The sequence below is a fragment of the Momordica charantia genome (genome assembly GCF_013281855.1).
Source record: "Momordica charantia cultivar OHB3-1 chromosome 9 unlocalized genomic scaffold, Mcharantia_2.0 BLBB01000009.1, whole genome shotgun sequence".
NCBI lineage: Eukaryota > Viridiplantae > Streptophyta > Magnoliopsida > Cucurbitales > Cucurbitaceae > Momordica > Momordica charantia.
Window position 1 is genome coordinate 3,649,320 of NW_028275167.1, and position 23,000 is coordinate 3,672,319.

At 31.6% G+C, this 23,000-nt stretch overlaps 4 protein-coding genes across 5 annotated transcripts; 2 read left to right on the plus strand and 2 right to left on the minus strand.

The window, feature by feature from the left end:
- The first annotated feature begins 2,617 nt into the window (after positions 1–2,617).
- Positions 2,618–6,325, plus strand: LOC111020390 (protein neprosin). Its single transcript, XM_088117904.1, has 8 exons — positions 2,618–3,047; positions 3,128–3,214; positions 3,292–3,546; positions 3,679–3,843; positions 3,958–4,011; positions 4,127–4,273; positions 4,750–4,974; positions 5,912–6,325. The coding sequence occupies exons 1-8, from the start codon at positions 2,871–2,873 to the stop codon at positions 6,062–6,064; spliced, it is 1,263 nt and encodes a 420-aa protein (XP_087974030.1). The 5' UTR covers positions 2,618–2,870; the 3' UTR covers positions 6,065–6,325.
- A 2,251-nt stretch (positions 6,326–8,576) lies between these two features.
- Positions 8,577–9,602, minus strand: LOC111019036 (Bifunctional inhibitor/lipid-transfer protein/seed storage 2S albumin superfamily protein). The gene is made up of 2 exons (XM_022295327.2): positions 9,210–9,602; positions 8,577–8,722 (listed from the first exon to the last, which is right to left on the minus strand). Exons 1-2 carry the CDS (start codon positions 9,536–9,538, stop codon positions 8,713–8,715), a joined length of 339 nt encoding a protein of 112 aa, XP_022151019.1. The 5' UTR covers positions 9,539–9,602; the 3' UTR covers positions 8,577–8,712.
- Positions 9,603–14,146: 4,544 nt separating this feature from the next.
- On the plus strand, positions 14,147–18,439 carry LOC111014499 (UPSTREAM OF FLC protein (DUF966)). 2 transcript variants are annotated; one of them, XM_022289269.2, is made up of 8 exons: positions 14,147–14,382; positions 14,544–14,718; positions 15,277–15,346; positions 15,521–15,639; positions 15,737–16,054; positions 16,656–16,983; positions 17,245–17,349; positions 18,277–18,439. In XM_022289269.2, the coding sequence occupies exons 2-8, from the start codon at positions 14,568–14,570 to the stop codon at positions 18,434–18,436; spliced, it is 1,251 nt and encodes a 416-aa protein (XP_022144961.2). In that variant the 5' UTR covers positions 14,147–14,382; positions 14,544–14,567; the 3' UTR covers positions 18,437–18,439. The 2 variants fall into 2 exon arrangements, with proteins under 2 accessions (XP_022144961.2, XP_022144952.2); XM_022289260.2 differs by having other exon boundaries at positions 14,147–14,718.
- A 333-nt stretch (positions 18,440–18,772) lies between these two features.
- Positions 18,773–22,734, minus strand: LOC111014493 (elongation factor 1-delta, putative (DUF936)). The gene is made up of 3 exons (XM_022289256.2): positions 21,940–22,734; positions 20,994–21,085; positions 18,773–19,460 (listed from the first exon to the last, which is right to left on the minus strand). Exons 1-3 carry the CDS (start codon positions 22,669–22,671, stop codon positions 18,773–18,775), a joined length of 1,512 nt encoding a protein of 503 aa, XP_022144948.2. The 5' UTR covers positions 22,672–22,734.
- Between the last annotated feature and the right edge of the window lie 266 nt (positions 22,735–23,000).

Below are 23,000 nucleotides of genomic sequence, written 5' to 3' on the forward strand. Positions count from 1 at the left end.
TTTATAAATCACAGACCAATGAAAATGCCTCTTTTTCAGAGAATATGTGACTTTAATTAAATTAAATCATCTGCCAAACAATGTCCACTGTATATTAATTAAACTCTCCTCTAATTTTGTTGTTCTAATCTAAACAACGTATTAGTGGCTCTAAAAGTTGGATTTAGACAGCATTACCCACTTTATTATTAATTATAATTATTTTTTTAAAGGACCTACTTTAATTTCCAATCTTCCAACAACATTCATCCATGATGTCGTGTCGTCTTCTCATTGGTTGTTTGATTTTTCTTTGTTTCTCTCAAGTCAATTATATTCCATCAATATATATATATATTATGTTTTTTTAATAATAAATACAATTCTCCACTTTAACCATATATAGTGCATGCCCTTGTGATCATCTTTGTTTTCTTCTAAGCCATATGTATCTTAATATTAAATAAGATCAAAATCAAAAATAAATATTAGTCAACAATTAAGCTATCTATTAGATTGGCGAGAATTAAGATTCATTGACAACGTGGGACTTGACGAAGAAAATAAATGTTAAAAGGAAAAAAAAAGTTATAACTCATGAGTTTGTGAATAATAATTTTAATATCGATAATAGTGTAAGCTTATTCGATCACTATTATTTATGAAAACAGATTAAAAAAACTAAGCATATTGATAGAATTAGGATTAGAGTTAAAGACATTCGAGAGTAGGAGACATTTGGTCCACACACATTTGAGAGAGCTCCCTAGAGAGGGAGGGTACGAAAGTGAGAGAGAGGATTGTTTGAAAGAAAGGAGGCTAGAAGACAAGTAGCACTAAATGAGTTTGTCGAGTAAATGCCAAATGAAATACACAACATAGAAACCCCCTAAAAAATCACTTCAATTTTCCCCTCCTCACAAATCAAACGTAGCGAACCCGAACATATCTCAATAATTAAAGTGTACTTCTACCTTTTCGAGAGGTTTTGTAATTTGGATTCCATTATGTAGTTATGATTTAATATCTAAAAAAAACCACCCACACACTTTGTCATTTTTTGATTCTTAATCATCTATCGTATGCTAAATTCGAACGTAGCTTTATAATTAAGACAACTATAATTTATCCATCTCAAAGCTAAACTCATAGAAAAAGAAGAGAAAAAAAATAATGTAAAGTGTAACTCCTCTAACCTAAATCATGCACTAATCTTTCACTTATTCTTCTCTTGATGTGCTCAAATCTATCACTCATTAAAATTATCAACAAGAATTAATTAAGACATAGAAGTATTCCATATCAAAAGAAAAAGAAATTAAAGAGAGTTTTTGCATGGTAGATTAATGTATATACTTTATAATAATAATAAACTAGGGTTTTTAAGCATTTAGTTTCCAACCATATTAATATTAGTTGTATAAAAAAAAGGTCAATATAGCCGGAAAGAAGAATAGTATATAAACAACTATAGCTTAACTAACATATTAATTTCAATTTCAATTCGTACGGATTATTAATTATCTGAACATAACTTAATTTATTAAGACACGTTTATCTTTGATTAATAAATCGTGAGTTTGAATGTGGTTTATAAAAGAAAAACAACTCCAATCAAATCCTGAGAGAGTGGGTTTGGCTAAAATCCCACTAAACTTTTTTTTGTTTATCTCTTCTTTCTCCTCCACCATGTTTGTTTTTTTATTTCTTTTTAATTAGATACTGCCCATAATGCCCTTGCTTCTGCAACTGGGGACAAAGGAAAGGGGTTGGCAGTTTCTGTTGGACTGTAGCCTACCTCAGCTGGGGAAGGGCAAGGGCAATGGCGTAATTAATAATTTTAAATTAATTAAAAGCACACTGCCCTTCTCTTCTCTTGTACAGACTAGAGAGTGGTAGGGCTGTGGCAGCACAGCCCCACGACCAACGACAACCTTATTGTAATTTTTCTTTTTTCTTTAATACAATACATTATATTTATCCATTTAATTATGATCAGGTTATCTTATTTAATAACTATATATATATATAATATTTTAATTAAAATATTTAGAAAGTAATTAGAATAAACAGTAATTGACATACATTTTCAAAAAGAAATTGTGAGTTTGATCACTATATATGAAAAAAAATAGAAAGCAAGTTAAAAGGAAAAAAACTTTAAAATATTTAACTTTTGTATATGGGTTTATTATCAAGGATGAATTAAGCCGGGCTATTATCCTCTCATTCTTTCTTCTTCTTTTTTAGTACAACATATAAGGGCAGGGATCCAACTCACAACCTCATGATTGGAGCTATATGTCAATTACTCGTTTGGCTCATCTCATTCTTGTTTGACTCTTAATGTAACCATCTTTTAACAACTATTGGATGCATCTTCCAATAATCGACTACAAAAAAACTTTTTCATGAAATTACAGGTAAAGTCACATAAATTTTATGTTTAACATGAATAATTTCATATCCGTTATTTTAAACTTTATTAGATATGAATTTAAAATATAATTTTTAATGTTTTTTTAATACAACATTTTATAGATATGAAAATCAAACTTGTACATGTCAATCGCATATAATTTTTAAATTTTCTCTCGGGTATCAAATAAATAGTATAAAATTTTGTGCCACATCATTCTCACCTCACAAATAATTTCTCCATGCCCACAACTCTTAGAATATCAATCTCTCTCCTCTCTGTCTCTCTCTCTCTCTCTGCTAAAAACACTTGTTCTGGTTTGCCAGCTTAAATCTTTAGTCAACCAAGAAAATTACGCACTACCACTGCTACTAATACTACCCCATTACACAATCTCAAGAACCCAGTTTTGCTTTTCATTTCAAAAAGTTGGCCTACTTTTTCCATTCAGATTCACTCAAGCTGTCCTTCCATGGCGGCTCCGACCACTAAAATCACCACTCCTCTAAACCTCCTCTTAACGTTATTCCTCATTTCTCTGTCACTGGCGCCGCCGGCCGCCGCAAAAACCAGCCGCCTCCGCCACTGGAGGCTGGAGGCTCACACCCACCTCAAGAAACTCAATAAACCACCTGTTAAATCCATCAAGGTCGTCAATTTTCTCAATTCTTCTTTCAAAAATTTCGTTTTTTTTTTATCCCTTTTTGCTTAAAAATGGGTTTTAAACAGAGCCCAGATGGAGATATAATCGACTGTGTTCATATGGCTCATCAGCCAGCTTTTGATCATCCTCTGCTCAGAAACCACACAATTCAGGTAATTTCTCTAAACTTTCTTCATATTTTCGATTTTGGGTCTTTTTCTCCTCTGATTTTGCAAGTGGGTTTCTGCAGATGAGGCCAAATTTTCACCCAGAAGGGATTTTCAAAGACAACAAGGTGTCTTCAAACCCTTCAGAATCAAAGCCCATTACTCAATTATGGCACTTGAAAGGAAGATGCCCAGAAGGAACAATTCCCATTAGAAGAACAAAAAAAGCTGACATTTTAAGAGCAAGCTCCATAAAAAGCTATGGCAAGAAGAAGCCTCAGGCCACTGTGAAACCCACATCCATTGATATTGATCTCAATGGCCAAACTGGACATCAGGTACTTCTAGAAACAGAGCATGTTTCAAAATTCCCAAAAGGGCATTCATTCTCTGAAATTTGTTTCAAAATTTTCTCAAATGTGGATTTATTTTTATTTTTTCTGGTTTGCTTTTGCTTTTGGAGTTGTTAGCATGCAATTATATACGTTGAAGGAGGAAAATACTATGGAGCTAAGGCAACTATAAACGTTTGGTCCCCAAAAATCCAACAGACAAACGAATTTAGCCTCTCTCAGATCTGGATTCTTGGAGGAACTTTTGGGGAAGATCTCAATAGCATTGAAGCTGGCTGGCAGGTCTTAATTAATGTTCATAAATTCTCTATTTTTTCCTTTTCTGAGAAATTTTAAGGAAACGTTTCAAGAATCAGGGCTAATTTTTTCTTGGTTCCTCTCTTGGAAAATACACAGGTCAGCCCTGATTTGTATGGAGACAATAACACTCGACTTTTCACTTACTGGACTGTAAGATTTTGTTTCAGAACTTACAATTCTGCAAAATTGAAGTTGAATGGAGGTTTTTTTTTTTTTTTTTTTTTTTGCCCCTCTTTTTGAGTTTAAATTTGTTGTTTTTTAACAGAGTGATGCATATCAAGCCACTGGTTGCTACAATCTCCTCTGTTCTGGGTTTGTTCAAATCAACAATCAAATAGCCATGGGTGCCAGTATCTATCCCATTTCTTCTTATAGAAGTTCTCAATATGACATTAGCTTGCTCATTTGGAAGGTGAGTTTCTTCAAAGTTTGATAATTTGGATTTGGTTTTGAACTGAAAACAGGGGGAAAAAAACCCCACTTGCCCACTTGAATTATCTTCAAAATCTGAACTGGGTTTTGATAAGAACAGGAAAAATAGAAAGAAAAAGAAGAAAACTCACTTACCCACTTACATTTTCCTCAAAATTTGAAGTGGGTTTGATCAAAATAAGTGAAAATTAAGACTCCAAATTTTGAGTTGGGTCTTGAAGTTTCTTCAAATTCTGAACTGGGTTTCGATCAAAACCCACCCACCCGCTTGAATATTCTTCAAAATCAGAACATCCCAGAAAAAGAAAACCCAAAAACTTTTAGCAAGTTTTCAAAAGCAGAGAATCTCTGACAGATCTGTTCAACTTTTACCCTCCATCCATTAAAATTTTCTGAGCCCTTTTATTTTTTGGTAATGAGAAAATAAGAAATGTTTTGGTAAAATTGGTATGGTAGGACCCGAAAGAAGGGAACTGGTGGATGCAATTCGGAAACAGCCACGTGTTGGGATATTGGCCGGCGTTCTTGTTCTCTTATCTGACCGACAGCGCCTCCATGATCGAATGGGGCGGAGAAGTCGTCAACTCCGAATCCGACGGCCAGCACACCTCCACGCAGATGGGCAGCGGCCACTTCCCGGAGGAAGGCTTCGGCAAGGCCGGCTACTTCCGCAACATTCAGGTTCTCCTAATTGTGATTTAAAATTTTGAAAACGTCTTTAGAAAAAAATATAGTAAAAGAGATAAATATATGAGTCAAAATAATATTAAAAGTAAAAAAATAAAAAAATAAAAACAAAAAACAAAATGGTAAGTTTTTTGATATTTCAAGCGAGCTAAATGATTAAGTGTTTTTGGCTTAAAATGAAGAACCCATGTTTGCCTACTCAATTTAAAAGTTTGAAATTTTAACTTAGTCACACTTTTACTCTAACAAAGGAGATTGAACTTTTGACTTCGAAAGAAGGCTTACATTTTGATTATGTTGAATTATGTTCATGTTGACAAAATTTAGTTTATACTCGAAATATATTAGATTTTCTAAACTAGTTTTTTTTTTTTTCGTAAGATGCGTACGTGCCTAAAATATATATCTTTTAAGATTGTGTCTAATAAAATTATAAATTTTAAAAATGTAGGATTAATATACATTTTCAATTTTATGGCTACTAGGTAGATTGTTGAATTATAAAAATTTCAAATAAATATTTAAACTTTTAATTTTGTATCTAATATTTTTTAAACTTTGAAAAGTGCGCAAGAAATACAAAATTAGACAAAATATTGAAAGCCTAAGAATCTATTATACAATTTTAAAAAAAAAAGAAAATTGAAGAACTATTGGGCATAATATTGAAATTTAAAGATCTATTAAAACACAATTTTCTAAGATTTATGGACTAAACATACAAAGCTCTTGTCAAAAGAAAAAAGAAAAACATGTTTCGTAGTATTTTTGTTCTTGTTTCTAATTTTATTAAAAAACCTTTAACAATTATTTATGTTCTTCCAACGCAAGTTTTTTACAAAACATAAATAAAAAATATTATTTTATTATTTTTGAATTTATTATCATTGGAGTTAACGTTATCAAACGGGTTCATAATGTTTGAATATAGGTGGTGGACGGATCGAACAACCTCCAGGCACCGGAGGATATCGGAACGTTCACAGAGCAACCCAGCTGCTACGACGTTCAGAATGGCAAGTCCGGCGAGTGGGGCAATTACTTCTTCTACGGCGGCCCGGGCAGAAACCCCAACTGCCCGTGATTTTATTCTCTCTCTCTCTATATATTTTTATATATGCATTTCTTGTGCATTATTATAATTTTAGTGGGTAATCTATTGAGATGTTTAACTGGTGATTCAAGTTCTCTCTCTCTCTCTACATCAAATGTGGAAGACAGAGAGAGGTTGATTTGTTTTGTTTCAAAATCTTAGAAGAAGAAAAAAACCAACAAAAACAAAGAGGCTGATGATTTGTTATCTCTTTGGAAATGTGTATAAGGTGTGTTTTCCTTCTTTAGCTTATTTGATTGTTTACGTATTAAATCTTCTATAGACGAGTAAATTTATTCTAATCTATTCAACTTAAGCAAATTTAATTTATCAAGTTAAGTTTTTGAATTCAATGGTGGTTTAATCACGTTTTAACATGATTATGAGGTCTTATGTTTGAATTCCTGTATGAATTGTTTGATCATGTTTAACGATTTGTGTTTATGTTTTTCGGACTTTATTTCCGATTTATAGCACCAAAATTATCTCTTGGTTTCTCTTAAAAATCCATATTGCATTACATAGTAGATAATTTTAATTTCCATCTAATTTTAGAAAGGTTGCTATATTAAAGATCATAAATGTTACTGATTAAACTTAGTTTGAACTCAAATTGAATAATAAAAATCATCTTCCATATATACGACATATACTAATCTCTAACTCTCTATAAATCATATAAACTTATAAGCTAAACACGAAGTTACCCAAATCAAAATTCAATATATAATTTTGTACTATAAAAAAATCAATATAATTTTACTTTTTATGACTTAATTAATATTTCTTTGTAACCCAAACATAAAGTACGTAAAAGTAAAACTAATTAACTTCTTCAAACTAAGTGTAAACTCAAAACACTGATATAAACCAAAAGATTTAATTTATGTGGAAAACTCTGAACCGAAGATAAAACAAAGACCTATGTCTAAAGAAAATATATTAGGTGAAAAATATTACAACTACAAATAATTGTCTCCCTAATTTTGTACCACTCACAGAACTAGAATTGGTATACAAGGCTTTGTTTCTAATTTGGAAAATCCAAACCCGTGCACGAAGTATCACCTAGCTTAGTGTACCTTTATGATGTGAAATTTTTGCTCCTATAATATTTTGTCAAAAATCCAACATAATTAAACCATTAATTACCTACAATAATCAACAAACTCATATATATCAAATAGAATCTCGACTGTCAACCTGAATATATAGCTCAACTGATTTAATTATGCACATGTCTCCGTAGTCTTAAAAATATACTACAAAAATGTTGGCATTGACCAAATAATTTAAAGGTTTTATTGAGATCAAAGTAGTGATTTTTTTATTTTTATTTTTCAAATCCCATAATCAAAAAAGTGAGTGAGAAGAGTCCAAGACTCTCAAGCAGATGCATGTTGGGTCGTTGGATCCATGTGAACTGTTGTCGTGTTCGAAATCTGACAGATAATGTTTCAGTTTCAGCTCAAATATTCCCATCATCCATAAGAAATTAATTATTGAAAAGTTTAAGAAAAAGGGATAATATCTTTTTATTGTCTCTAAGAATTAAAGAACAAAAATAATAGCACATGATATTAAGGCATAAATTAGGAAGCTAGCCAATTAATTAAAAATCTCATGAGATTAGATTCCATTATTCCAGCTGGTAATTTTATTTAAATATGTAGTAATTTTCTCCAACTTTATTGCAGAATGTTGGAATTATTTATGGTCCCTTCTGATCAAATGCTGTCTCAGCAGGAATCAACCAATCCTGAAATTAAGAACACAACAAATCCATAGCCAAAGTTATATAAACATTAGTTTTCAAAAAAAGGTTTTTGCTTTTTAGGCTAAGTTTGATATTCAAGGATATGCTAATTACTCGTCATCATAAATTTTTGTGCTAACTGCTAATAAATATTTGACGGTTATGAATAACAGAAGAATTATCTATTTTTCTACATTTCCCTCCTTTCATAGATATGAAAAATTTAATGGTGGTCGATAAAAAGTGGGTATTGATTGGTTAGTATATGTATTGTTCTTAGTTGCTAATGATTTTATTTGTTGTTTTTAAATTATTGAGGTTACATTTTTAATTATAAAATTATGAGTTTAGACATAAAAATAGTGGTTAGGTTACAAGTTTTATTCCCTAAACTTTGAGGGGTTGGGTTTAAATAGTTCTTGTTGGACTTTTAATTTTCTGTTTAATAGATATCTTCACTTATTAGATATATTTTTTAAAATTTAAAAATTTATTAAATACAAAATTGAAAGATTAGGGACACAAAATTAGTGAATGAACTTCTAAATGTATCTAATAGATTAAATCCCCCGTAACCGAAAACTGTCGCTGTGTTTGAAAATCTGACAGATAATAATGTTTCAACTCAAATATTCCATCCATAAAAGAAAAAATTGAAAAGTTTAAGAAAAAGGGATAATATCTTCTTATGTATATAAAAAGAAAAAAAGTAGAAACTGCAGCACATGATATTAAGACACATAAAAAGAATCTAAAAATCCATGAGATTAGATTCCATTCCAAATGGTTTTATTTTATTACATAATATGTAGTAATTTCTCCAAGTTTATAGTAGAATTCTGGTGTTTTTCTTGTCCATTCTGTTCAAAATTCTGTCTCACAATCAACCAATCCTGAAAATTAAGAACACAAAACACCCATAGGCAAAGTTAACGTTAGTTTGTTGACAGAAAAATAAGGAAGAAAAATAGGCAACCTTTGCTCAAGAGAGTGTTCAAAGCTAGTTTTCCGTTTTTTTGGTTTGATAACTATTTTATTTTTAATTTTCTGTTTTTGAAAATTAAACTTGTAAACGCTATTTTCCCTCGTATATTTCTTTATTTTACTACTTAGAATTTGGTAGTTTTGAAAATTTTATTTCGGTTCTTAGAATTCGGTTAAAAATACAAATATATTTTTTAAAAAAGGTGAAAACATACTCAGAAAATTGTGAGCAAACAAACATAATTTTTCAGAAATAGAAAACTAAAACTAAACGGTTATCAAATGAGCTTTAAGATATTTTTCTATTATTTGTAAATTGAGGTTTTTGTTCTTTCTAGAATATTTATGGTTCGGAAGAGTTTCAATTATTCTATTTTGATTTTTAAATTTTCATACTTGGAACAGTCGACGCTAGCGGAGACCGTGAAAGGCAGGCTAATGCCACAATTGCTAGGAAGATCTTGTGCCAATTTAGCGTTGTAATTCAAACTACCAGCAGCTGATTTGATGCATTCGCATGCAGCCTTCTTGTCAGCAGTGGTTGTAGCTGCGGAGGCTAGAGCATTTGCACCGGTGCAACAAGCCGCTGGTGGCTTCCCGCTACCGCTCACGAGGTAGCTCACGCATGGCCTTAGGTCTGTGACAACATCGCTACACGAGATCGCAGCCTCCGAGTCTCGAAGAAGCAATATCACAAACACCATAGCTGCAAGCTTTAATGCCATGGCTGCTAGCTATGAGATGAGGGCTTTGTAGCTTGGAGATAAAAGTAGTTTTGTGTGAAATGATTCAAACTTTTTATAGTGATGTTTGGAAGAGAGTGCTCAAAAGTGCAAGAAAAGAAAATTGTGGTAGCTTATTAGACAAAGGATTTTAATTTTGATTTCTTAGTGCATTATATGATATGCTAATTCTTGTACTCCAAGTGGAAAGCTCAACAACCCTAGAATTGCAATTCTACAAGTACAACAAGAAATGAAGATGGTTGGATATTGGTTGTAAATTAGGTTATGTGCACTAGTATTGTGAGCCTAATACATCGATATAAGTTTAATTTGGATAGTTTAATGAGTGCATGCCGATGTAACAAGTGGTAAGTCGCATGATACTTTAAGTAGAGTCTATGACGGTGTACGAAATCTCTCTATTGTATCTAGCCAATCTCCTTCTATTTTGTTCGATTTTGTCATGTCAAATTAATTGCGCAATTTGTCCAATAAACATATATCACGTCAACATTTAGGTAACATAATTAATGACACAATAATTACATAGGATAACATACTAAATATGTACAAAATAGTTTAACCTTAGATAAATGTTGGTTGAATTGGTGTGTGTGACTTGATAGACAATGTCAATGTTCCAATAATATATATATATATATATATATATATATATATATATATATATTTAACAATAGAAATACTCAAAGGTTAATAATTCACCTATATCCTACCGTGGTTGAATTCAACGTTCAAAGTTTAGAGATTTAATATACTCAATCCTCCGAATAAAAATAACACTAAATGTATCACCTTTATTTTAATCCATATATCAATTAACAATTTGATGAATTTTAAAGGAACATATAAACAAGTTTGACATAAATAAAATGTATATTTTGACATTTTTAGTTTGTATTTATGGACCGATTGAGCATTTATTTTGTTGAGATTCTTAAGCATCGGCTGTGTGGGACGACATGAACAAAATTCACAAGTTTGATAAAACCCACGATTTGACGTTTCAACAAAGTCCTACAGCTGGCACTTGTCTGTCTTCTTTACATATCTTATCCCTTCCTTCAATAATTTTTTTTTTAAATGTACAAAATATTTCCTAATCTTTTAACAAGATCATAATTTTGTAGTTAACCCTTAAAACTTTTAATTTCATCTTTAATATATTAAAAGTTTTCAATTAGGTATATTTTTTTAAATTTCCCAACAAAAATTGTATCGTTAAATTATTATTTTATTAATATATTACTGTTTATACATAAAATTCAATTCTTCAATGGCATGCTTAGGTGGCATTTTTACCTAGTAAATAATAAATATGTTAATAAAATAATAATTTAATGACAAAACAAATTTATTAAAAAAATTTTCTTATGAAATGACTTATTGAGAATTTTAAATGGATTAATGATAAAAGTGAGAACTTTAAAGGATTAAGGATAAAATTAAAATAATCTTAAAAAAAATGATAAAAATAAAATTACCTAAAAGATTATCGACCATTCGGTGGATTTAGCCTTATATTCCTTTACCGAAAAAATTGTTTGCTTTTCTAATTATTTTTTTATTATTGTATGCTAATTTTATTTTATTTTTCTCCTTTTTTATTTGTTGTTGTTCCAAGACTTACTCCATGTTAACGGCCAGAACTAGGACCAATATGAATAGTCCATGCCTACATGGGCCTGTCGAAGATTCTATGGGTCCGTTATAGATTTTCAGCCCAATAAACAGGCCTATATAAGTGGGCTCCTCCACAAAGATATAAGGATTAAAAGCCCAAACTCAAGTGAATACCAGCGGGTGGCTCAATACTTTTGAAAAAATAAGGGGCCATTTTTTTCTTCCAAATATTAAATTCAAATACGGAATTTTAAATATTTTAATTATTAATGTTTTGACTAGTTAAACTATAACCCGGGAGTATATTTTAAGTGCTCGGTTTCATTTTATGTCTACTCATTAGATGGTATTTTTTTTTTCTAAATTACTAATTCTCTCCTTATTTGTATTAAGTAATTTGGAAACCATGCTATAATAATAAGATATTATTTATATACCTATGGTAATTATAAATAAGAAGTGGGATTTAGAGTTTAGACCTATAATAATTTTTAAATAGTAAACAAATTGACCAAGAAAACAAAAGAATTTAACTTTTCAAATTATTAGACCAATCACCCGTGGAAACCAAAAAGTCTCAAAAAATAACTTTTTTAATTGATAAATAATCATTAAATTATTATCTTTTAATTTCTCCATCGTTTCAGTGACTACGTGTTTGATTTAAGAAAATCGTTTCTAATAAATAAGATTCTTTTATATTTATGTTTTCTTTGTTTAAATTTTATGTTTTAAAAATACTTTTGGTATCTTACCCAAATTAGAAAATTGGTTAAGATTTGATAAACATTTTAAAAAGTATACAATGAGCAAATAAAAGTATAAGTAAATAAACATTTTTTTAAAATAAAATCGTCATTGAATAAAAATTTAATGGAAAAAAAATAAAAAATGAAAGATTTACACAATTTACATGGTTGATCACCTAAACCTCAATATGAATTAGATATATATTGTAAAATGTTAAAATAGGAACTCAATTACTAATTCATATTGAGATGAATTAGATAATGTATTTAAAAGAAAATAGAGAGAGATAAAAAAAGAGAAACTGATTATAACAATAATTACTACAAATTCCTATACTTACTTTCTAATATCAGAATCTTTTTATAAACATATGAACTTAATAAATTTAAACTTTTGTTTGTCTCTAAGCTTTTGAGACTTATTTATTTATACATTCTAATCTTTTCCGAATTTTCATGAACGTTCATTTCCATCATCGTCGTTACTATCTAGAAAAAAAAAAATCATTTCCATCCTTGTCGATAATCTTTAAAGTTGATATTAATTTCAATATATTGATTTATGACTAAATTTTTATATGAAAAATTATTGAACGAGATTGTTACAATGTGGTTGCCCCCTAAAAACAATTCGATGTAAACTCAAAAATCTACATGCCCATAATAAACCAACGGATACAAACTCAAAATATTTTTTAAAATTTATTAGCAAAATTACGACAGCTTCGTCCAATAATTTCTCAATTTACATGATACTATTATGCACTAAAAATGGGTAGCCAATTTTTATTTTAATTTTTCCTTTTGAAAGGATGTCACAACCTAACCCAACAGAAGGAATGGAAGTGAAAGATGGAGCCAAATTTTCTTTCTTTAAAGACAAATAAAGTACTCTTCACACCCTTGTAGATTGGAGTTTTCATCAACCAATCAATTTGCTAAGTGTTTTTTGGGTGAACTAACCCTCTTTCTCCCAATCCAAGAAACTTGTCCCAATATTTAAGAATAAATTGTAAATATTATCTTAATTCTTAAACTTCACTTTAATCTTTCAAGTATTTTCTTTAAACCCCATAACTTTTAAATTTTTTAATTAACCCAAATTGAACTTTGTATAATAACTTATTGACAACTCTGATCCACTACTTAATTATTTAATAGTGTAAAAGTATAGGTAAGTAATATCTTGTCAAGGAAAATGATAATAGAGTATTGGGCTTAAAGTAACATAGTCGAGAAGTATGATCCTTGATTTACTCAAAAGATAAGACCATTCCCTTCTAGTTTCTCGATATCAAATGCCATGTAAGATCGATTTAAGAATCCAGTGAGAATAAAGAGAATAGCAGACTTATTTAGCATTTCATTGATTGGAGTGGATAAAATTGACAAGAACTTTTTGGGAAAGCCGTTTAAACACTTATCCAAATAGACTTCTATTCAAAAAATAAATGAATAAAAAAATGTTCAAATTAATTTTTTAACATTTTTGTTATAAATTTTGTATAATTATTATTTTACAATTTTATATAATTTACAGTATAATATTATATTTTTCATGTTTTAATTTTAAAAGAAAAAATGAAATGAGTTAAAATAACATGAAATAAAATATTTACCAAAGTTTTTTTTTTTTTTTGTAATTTTAAGTTTCAAATTTAAAATATGAAAATACTGAAAATATACCATTGTACCATTATTGTTGAAAACAGTTTCAAAAGACAAAACTGTCAATGCTACAAATGCACTTAATTCATTAGATACAATGAATTTAAAAAACAGAATACTCATTGCCAAATCGAACATGTCTTTTGTAGTCCTAAAAGAACCATGAGGATAAAAGGAAATAAAAAACAAAAACGGAAAGTTACAAACTTATCTATTAATTTATCTATATATTTTTAGTACAACACGGAGATAAAAATTCGAACTCACTATAATTGGAAATAGTTATCATAGTTGATCTTTAGTACAACATGTAAAGATGAAAATTTTAAGTCACGGTAGTCGAAGGAAACTAATCTAGCCTATTCACATCATTCTTCATTTTGTTTCCTGCTTAATTCACTTAATTAAGTCAACCCTCTCTCTCCCATGTTTCTCTCTCTAAAAACACAAACACAGACAAGAAGACAAGTGGGAGAAAAGAAGTATCAGACAGAATTCAAAAACAAGAGTCAGAGACAATCAGAAGTTAAATTTTTTTCGAGTCTCGATATATAATTTTTACTTTTTCCTGGCATGCGAGATTTCTTTTTTCCTTTTAGTTTAATACTTAATAGGGTGGGTAGGCCTGCTACATAAATAAAAATCTGTGACAATAATAAATTAAGGTTTTGAAAAACCAAAACAAAACACTAACAAAGGAACTAACAAAGGACTTATGTTCTCGGCTTTTAGTAGAATTAATTAGGGGCATGCAGGCCGGCCGACAGACAAAGATTTCTCTTTTCTGTGAGTGGTGTCTTTTCTTTTTTATATATATATAATGAAATTCCAACAGGGTTTTGCCTTAAAAGAAGAGGGATTAATCTTAATCTAATTCTTTTCTTCTTCTGTTATTTGTTGTTGCTGAATATCTTTGGTTTTGGAGTTTTTGATTATTAATTATGCAGCTGAAGAAGAGATCAGGGTTGTTAATGGAGGCTAATAATAAAGGTGGGGAAATTAGAAGAGTTCATATTCTTTACTTTCTTAGCCGGATGGGACACGTGGAGCAACCTCATCTCATCCGTGTTCATCATCTCGCCGCCGCCACCGCCACCGCCGTCGCCGGCGTTTTCCTCCGAGGTTCTTACTCATTCCTTTCTGATCTTTTGGTATGAAGTGGGTTTCTTCTTTGTTTGAAGAAATGGGCCAATGGTGTCAAATTGGCATTGTTCAAAAAGATGGCTGAATTATAAATTCATAAGTACACTAATTAATTAATTCTATCCATCGGAATAGAAATGTCGTTATTTCTTTAATATTATTGACAAGAAATTTTATTCACCCTCAAGTTATCCATAAATGAGTTAACTTGAAAATTTGGAGGAGATCACCTAAGTTTAATCTTTTTCTTCGGGTTAAATGAGTATTGATATGAAATGAGTTTCTTCTTGTTTTAAAGAATGAAGAGTTTAGTCGATTAATTTCTCAAAATAGGAAAATAAATAATTAAAAATACTTAATCCACCAACTTAAAAGATTTTGGATTTAATTTAGAGAACAAGAAATCTCACGTTCAAATTTTTATAATCTCTATTATTTTTTGGGTCTCATGTGTTAATTTCTCGAGTTCAGTGGAAGTTTAATATCTCTCATACGGTATGAAACGAATCGGGTTTTGTTTTCTTGGCATGTTTGAAGATGTAAAGAGGTGGCTAGGGGAATTGAGAGGGAAGGAGATGCCAGAAGCCTTCTCATGGTCATACAAAAGGTAAGTAAGTTAAAAAAAAAGGAACTCCATTTGATTTCCACCATTGTTACCCTCTCTCTCTCTTGCAGTAAAAAGTAAAAAGGCACAATTTTTCTCTCTTTTTTGAGAACCCAAGTTTGAATTGAATTGTATTGTACTAAGTGAAAGAGAATTAATTGAACTGAGGGTTTGCAGAAAGTACAAAACAGGCTACGTTTGGCAAGACCTGGTGGATGACGATCTCATAACTCCATTTTCTGACAACGAATATGTCCTCCAAGGATCTCAAATAATTCAATTTCCCACTCTATTTCGTAATTTCTCCACTCCCACTCGTGACCCTTTTTTCCATTTTTTTTCTTTTTTCAAAATTAATATCCTAATATTCGTTATATATTGTATTTCTCACAGATAATTCTGGCCTCACTTGTTCCTCCTCTAAGCAGAGGAAAAATTCAGTGTTCAGATCAGATGAATTGGAACCCACTCGAGATTTTCCGGCCAAACTGCAAATGAATGGAGAATCGCCGCCGTGCGATTCGGAGAGATCGACGGTCACAGACGACGGTGATTCCATCAAGGTTGAAGAAGAAACCAAGAATTTTTTGGAGACAGCAAAACAGGGAATAGGAGTAGAAGAAATTGAGGGATTCAACAACCAATATTCTTCGTTATATGAGAAATTGAAGGAGGAGAAATATATAGAGAAAGACAAAATGGAGAAAGAAGGTAACTTTTTTTTTCTAAATATTTTTTTAGCACAGAGAACTTCATCAAATTCATAACTTTTTTATTAGAAATATATATCCGTTATTAATAATCTAGGTTCACTTTGTCCTACTATTAATTAATTAAAAGATGGCTTTTTTTTTACTATTTTAATAACGATTTTTTAACTCAAAAGGAGTTTATCTAATTATTTATCCCTCGGTATCTATATTTTTTACTATTATTATTAAATTTTTGACAAGTACTAAAAAATAAGTTTTTTTTTTAGATGTCAAGTTTTTATAGGTGATTAACTTAAATAGAGAGGTGACTAACGTAATGTAATTAGGAAATTTTTATTATTTCAACTGTGGCATTCCACTTTAAGAGTTTAGACTCATAATATTTTTTTTGATTTGTTGATATTTGAATATGCTCAATAATTATTTGTCAACCACTGTTTAAATAATAACCTCCAATTAAGTTGAAATTTTCGACTTTTTTTTTAACACAAGGAAACAAAATACCAATTTTCAACCTCTCTCACTTTAGAAAATTGGTTATGATTGAATAAACTTTATAAACCAAAAAATCAAACCGTAAAGTTACTAAATCCGAACAGGTGGACCCACTGCCACGTCAACAGTTTCATCATCGTCGTCATCATCATCTTCATCTACTCATCCTGCTTTCACGAAGAGCAAGAGCTACTCGAGCGGAGCTTCCCACGTGCTTCGCCAATGGATCACGTGCGGCGCCGTGGATACGAACGACACCGTTTTGATCAAGAACCGATCTGCCGCCAAAGATCCACCGAATCTGCCGGAGAAACCCAAAAACGACGCCGTTATTTGCAGAGACGACATGTTGGGCGGCTCTGCCCGAGTTCTCCGAAGTTCTTGGGACGGGCAGCTCGATATCCACCGCCACAACAACCAACAAAACTCTCGGTAATATTCTTTAACTTCTAGCTTTTTAATTTTTTTCTTTTTTTTACTTAATATAACAGTTGCTTGAACTTGACAGATTTTTATTTCAGAATTAATGGAATGTAATAGAGTTTAGTGTTGAATAAAAAATACTAGAATTTGTTTAAGGGGATAAAAGGACAATTTAAGAATAATTGGTAAGTTTTAACAAAGTTGGACGAGATTGAATTTTAATTGGAGATGAATAAGAGTAAAACGATGCGTTTTGGGCGTATTTTGCAGGAAAAGCTTCGATGAATTAAGGAAGAAGAGGCCGAAGGAAAGCGGCGGGAGAAAGGTGGCGGCGGCGACGGCGGCTTTCAAGGCGATGGGCGGACCGAACTGCTCGTAAGTTTCCTCATTTAAGTAACCATTTTTCTGACTAATTCCATGAAAATGTGTTCTCACTTTTTAGTTTTGGTTGGTCAACGCAATTATCTCAATAATTTTAAAAGTGCAAACACAATGGCCTTATAAGAGTTGAAGAAGTAGTCTGTTTTAGAAGTCTTCTCTTTTAAATTTGCATAAACCCCTTTCAAGAATATACTTATAAACAATATATATATAAAGTTCAACTTGTTATTTAACGTTGGTTGAACTAAAAAGGGCAAAAAAAAAAAAAAGTAGTTCTTTTCACTTAAAATATTTATTTGTTGGGAATAATAAAACAGCCAACTAATCCAAATGAGGTTGTAAGTTGTAAATTTGATTTGAATTCTGTTTTAGACGAAATTAAAACTTGATATGATATTAGCTAATAAATATTGTATGCATTGATTATTGATTATATTGTTGGGTTGGTAAGGAGTGAAAACAAAGTTTATATTAACTAGAGGAGAAGAAATCATGACTATATAAGTGAAGGACAACACCTCTATTGATATAAGGTTGAAACAAAAGCAAAGACGTATATCAATTTTGTTTGGTTGATAAAAATCCAACTTAAATTATTTGGTTAAAGTGGTGATTTAACATAGTTGAAGAAAATAAAGGGAAAAAAAGTGGTTTAAATTCCATTTTAATGAGAATCAAAATCTGATTTAGGATTAAACTAATAAATATTGCATGTATTTTTTATTTTGTTGGGTTTGTAGATATAAGTGAAAGACAACATTTTCATTGGTACGATGTTTAAATCAAAAGTAAATGTCGCAAGAATTATGTTCAAAACATACAATATCATAAAGTTGGGTTAAGCATCGTTTCCTAACTAGAACGAAATAATCTGGAATCTTAAATACGATTTGACATCTTTGAAATGCATTGCAATTGCAGGCAATGTGGGAAGAGTTTCAAGCCGGAGAAGATGCACGCACACATGAAATCGTGCAGGGGGCTCAAGTCTCTGCTCAAGACTCCTTCAACTTCCAACAAAACGACATCGTCTAAGTCAACCACCACAACAACTTCCCACAACTACTTTTTGACCAACTGAACCTTCCATCACTTTTCAACACTATAATTTTATATATGCTCTCACAGAGAATGGTGTAAAGCTACCAAAATATAGCAGAGCAGTTGATGAAGTTTAATGGAAGTTTCATGGCAGATTTCATATAGAATTAGGCTTAAATCTTGCCCAAAATATGAACTCAAATCAGTCTTTACTCTTAATCAAACACAATTCAGTGTCAATTCAATTCTCTGCCATATTATGAAACTATGAAGATACGCAAAGAAGAAGATTGATGTCAACATTTGGTTAAATTTCTACTCTAGACTTGGAAATTAGTTTCATGACTCTAGTTTTCGCGATCTTTCAAGGTTGTATCTATACTTGACTCGAGCGAGTGGCAACGTCGCCGTGATCCAGAAGGAACTTGTAGAGTTTCTTCCTCAGTTGCTCCATACGATGATCGATTTCGACTTCGCTTTCGGTCAGCTCATTCATCCATTGGTTTACCCTTTTGAGCTGCCTAAGAAGATGCGCAACCTCGGCGCCCTCTTCCCCTCCGGGTATCCCAAAACCGTTGCCGAGAAGATCCTCCAAGTACTTCACGAACCATCTGCGGGAAACCGAGAGAAGTTCCTTTGCTAGTTCTGCAGCCTCTTGCAAACCACTCCCTTTGCACCACTCTTCCCTTTTGGAAGAATGTGAGAGCTTAGTTCTTGAATTGGATGGATGGTTTTTGCGGTTCGTGGGGCTTGGTTTAGGGGAATCGTTTTCGAAATCGAGTTTCGTCGTAGCATTCTCGACAACGATGTAGAGTTGTCTGCCTCGGGTTTGCGTTTCGAGCTTGTCTTTTGTCTCGAACAAACTGAATTTGGAAAGATTTGTGGCAATGGCAGCCTGAATCCATGAAGTAGCATTGTTGTTCTTATGAGCTGACGGGATTTTGTTGAGTAAGGAATTTAAGGTTGAGTGTGCTTGTTGGATTCTCTGATAGAGTTGTAGAAATTGCTCTGCCAATGAACCAGCAGAAACTTGCTTCCAAGAATCACAGAGTTCTGCAAATAAGCTTTGGAGGAAAAAAATAATAAAATAAAAGGAAAAAATTAACAAAAAAGAAAAAAACTAAAGGATATATTTGCAATTATATATACACACATTTAAATGTAAGTTTGATACAGAGTTTTGCATTTGAAGCTTCATTTTAATCCTCAAATTTTAACCCTTTTCATTTGGATATCTTAAAGTTTTCATCTTTCACATTTCTATTTTTTTATGTTTGGTAACACATTTAGTAAATGCAAATATGATATAATGTTTTTTTTTAATATTTGTGAGTGTCCGGACCAACTTGCATACATCTCGACTAATTTCACGAGACAATCGTCTAATCCCACTACATTTTATTGTCAAAAAAACTCGTAGGATATTAAACCTCAGGTAAAATGTCACCATGATTTTAATGAAATGTAATATAACTTCATTCATTCTCTTTCTTTATTTTCTAGGAATAAATTCAAACTACTACCTATACAAAATGGTAGAAAAACACTAATACCTAGCCACTCAAACTAGGTTCAAGAAGGCCCATTCATGATCTACATGTTTTTAGTAACTCATCCTCACATTATCATAACCATGATAGGAACCAAATCTAAAATTTACCAATGCTTGAGGACTTAAATTTAGCTTATGTTTGAAGATTAAATTATAAGTTTAGTCTTTGAACCTTCATATAATTGTGTTTAATAGGTCCTTCAATTTTGTATCCAATAAATTCATAAACTTTAAAGAATGTGTAATAGGTTTTCAAACTTTTAATTTTATGTCTAATCAATACCTTACTTATTAAACATTTGTAAGAATTCAAGAATGTATCGAACACGAAATTCTTGAACTATAAAAAATTTATAATTGGTCAACACAAAATTGAAAATTCAAGAATCTACTGGACACTTCTTAAATTTTGAAGACCCATTAGACATAAAATAGATTGCTTAGGGACATGTTAAATGCAACATAAAAACTTAGTTAAAAAATACATTTAGTCATGTGTTTTCAATAAAGTAACAATTTAATTCATGAACTTTAATTCATAATGATTTAGTTTTTACATTTTCAAATTGACAATAAAGTAGCCCTGAACTATAGCATGTAACAATAGTTTAATATTTGTAACAATTTAGTTTATACGTGAAAAATCTTATCAAAACTAAGTATCAATTTTTATCATCATCAAACAATTTAGTCTTTGTAATTTAAGAATACATTTGGTCCCACATGAGTTTATCGACATATATATAAAAAATCTTTTAAACCTTCACAAAACCTTTTACGATATAGGGACTAAATTGCTACAATCTTCAAACTACACGAATTATATTGTTACATACTAAAGTCTAAGGACTAAACTGTTACCGATATGAAAGTACAAAGATTAAATCGTCACTTAAACACTAAAACAACTTTACAGGTTTAAGGCTAAATTTGTAACTCAACCAAATACAAAAAAGTATGAAACTTTTAAGGATGAATGTGAAAATTGATTTCAAAGTTTGACGAAAAAGAATGTAGAAGTAGAGAAGTGTATGATATTTCATACCACATGCAATGGAGTACGGCTTCAGCAGCTGATGCTTCTTCCAATGCATAAACTGCTCCCATAAATGCAAGATTTCGACTTTCAACAGCTCTCTGCAAATATTCACTTCCCAAATATGTCGGAGTCAAAAAGTAAAATTATGACAAAAGTTTACGTTTTATAATTGTTAAATTCAAAAAAGAAAAAAATTAAGAGATAAATTTTTATTTTAAAATTTTATAATTGTTAAATTCAAAAAAGACAAATTAACGCAATTTACACCCTATTGCAATTTGCAAATGCCCATTGATAAATATTTTGTATACTTCTTTTTAAAAATTGGTTAAAATACATTTTCCTTTTGTCTCTATGTTTTTATTGAATTAATCATATAGTTAATAAATTTTAGTTTATAACAATTTAGTCTCTGTACTTTCAAATTTATTATTAAAATATAATAATTTCTTTCGTGTATTTTAAAACTTATAACAATTTAGTTATTATGTAAAAAATCTTATTAAAATTGTTTCGATTTCTATTTAGACTTTATAGTTTGTAAATACACTTGATCCATCCTCGTTTTATACGTCCACACATATATAAAATAGAATTAAATATTAACAACATTTTTTACGATATAGATTAAGTCATCAATTTTTAAATTGTTACGAATTTAAAAATAGTGTGAATCATTACAAATTATTTAAAGCACAAACCTAAAAAATTATATTACTTCTCTTCATTTCTTTGAAATATTTTTCCATATTTCTTTCAAGTATATTAGAGTTCTAAGTCAAATTTTAACATTTTGGTTTAAATTTTGAAAGTTTTTTAAAATGTAGACAACAAAGGGAAAATGCAGTGAAAGTAGTGCTCAAAGCTAAATTTTCAAAAGTGGAAAAAAAAATGGTAATGAATCGAGCCCTAAAAAATATCTTCCCATATAATCTGGTAAACAAAATAATACCTTTCCGGCAACGGCCATCGTCGACGGCAACGCCTTCCACGCTATCTTCTTCTCAAACCCAGTTTTCAAATCCACGGCCACCGGAACGGAGCGACTTCCCACCGCTTCCGCCGCCGGTGATTTCCCATCTTTCCGCCCAACTTCCGTCCTCGTCTTAGGCGAAAACTTCGGAGCCTTGGGCGGTGAACCGGCGGTCTTGACGGCGGCGGACGGCGGAGGTCCCTGGTCCCACCCCCGCCGCGCCGAGTCCAAACTCAACCTCCTCGGCTCCACCTTCTTAGCCAGAGGCTTCGACTTCGCCGGTCGCTTGGGGGCGGCGGCGCGTGAAATAGGGAGCGCGTCGCTGGAGACCAAATCAGTGGGGTTTCCGACGCAGGGCCTTCTTCTGGAAACGGGTTTCAACCCGCGGAGAATGGGAACCCTAGAATCCGACCCGGCCGGGTCGAACCGGGAGACGTGGACGAACTGGCCGAGCTGGATCTTGTCGCTGTAAATTAAGTCCACGTCGGCGTCGGAGAGGGCGGCGTAGGCGGCGTGAAGAGAATCGGAGAGTTTCAAGAAGAAGCCCCGGCTCCGCCACGGGTCGTTCTGGTCGTCACCGGCACCGGGAAGAGACGGGAGGATCTCGAGGACTTGGAGTAGAGGTGACCGGTGCTGGCCGGTGACTTTGAAGTCCTTGTTACCGGCATTTTCTATGAGCTTGGAGAGAACGCCGGGGGTCAGAGACGCCATGGCTGTTCCCGCCGAAGCTTTAACAACATCACACAGTTATGGAAAATGCTGAACCCTTTTAACTTTTTTTTTTTTATCTATACATATATAAATCTTCAATTTTGAAAAGATTGAGACAGATTAGATATAAATTTTAAAATTTTAGACTCCGTACTTTAAATTTTAAAATGTGTTTAACAGGCATAAATTTTTTATGTTGCATTCACGTCATCAATCAAACACACTCTAAAGCAGTTATCTTCTAAAAATTTTGGTACCTCTAACGACCACGGAATATAAATTCAATGTACTTTTATGATTTCTTTTTCCTTTTTCATAATGTAAAATTA

Excerpts from the sequence above, each read along its gene's own strand:
- LOC111020390 (XM_088117904.1), top strand. The coding sequence starts at position 2,871 with ATGGCGGCTCCGACCACTAAAATCACCACTCCTCTAAACCTCCTCTTA. Across the intron at positions 3,547-3,678 it reads ATGGCCAAACTGGACATCAG|CATGCAATTATATACGTTGA; the intron begins GTACTTCTAGAA and ends TGGAGTTGTTAG. Across the intron at positions 4,975-5,911 it reads GCTACTTCCGCAACATTCAG|GTGGTGGACGGATCGAACAA; the intron begins GTTCTCCTAATT and ends GTTTGAATATAG.
- LOC111014493 (XM_022289256.2), bottom strand. The coding sequence starts at position 22,671 with ATGGCGTCTCTGACCCCCGGCGTTCTCTCCAAGCTCATAGAAAATGCC. Across the intron at positions 21,086-21,939 it reads CGATGGCCGTTGCCGGAAAG|AGAGCTGTTGAAAGTCGAAA; the intron begins GTATTATTTTGT and ends GAATATTTGCAG. Across the intron at positions 19,461-20,993 it reads GCCGTACTCCATTGCATGTG|CTTATTTGCAGAACTCTGTG; the intron begins GTATGAAATATC and ends TTTCCTCCAAAG.
- LOC111014499 (XM_022289260.2), top strand. The coding sequence starts at position 14,538 with ATGCAGCTGAAGAAGAGATCAGGGTTGTTAATGGAGGCTAATAATAAA. Across the intron at positions 16,055-16,655 it reads AGACAAAATGGAGAAAGAAG|GTGGACCCACTGCCACGTCA; the intron begins GTAACTTTTTTT and ends AAATCCGAACAG. Across the intron at positions 16,984-17,244 it reads AACAACCAACAAAACTCTCG|GAAAAGCTTCGATGAATTAA; the intron begins GTAATATTCTTT and ends CGTATTTTGCAG.
- LOC111019036 (XM_022295327.2), bottom strand. The coding sequence starts at position 9,538 with ATGGCATTAAAGCTTGCAGCTATGGTGTTTGTGATATTGCTTCTTCGA.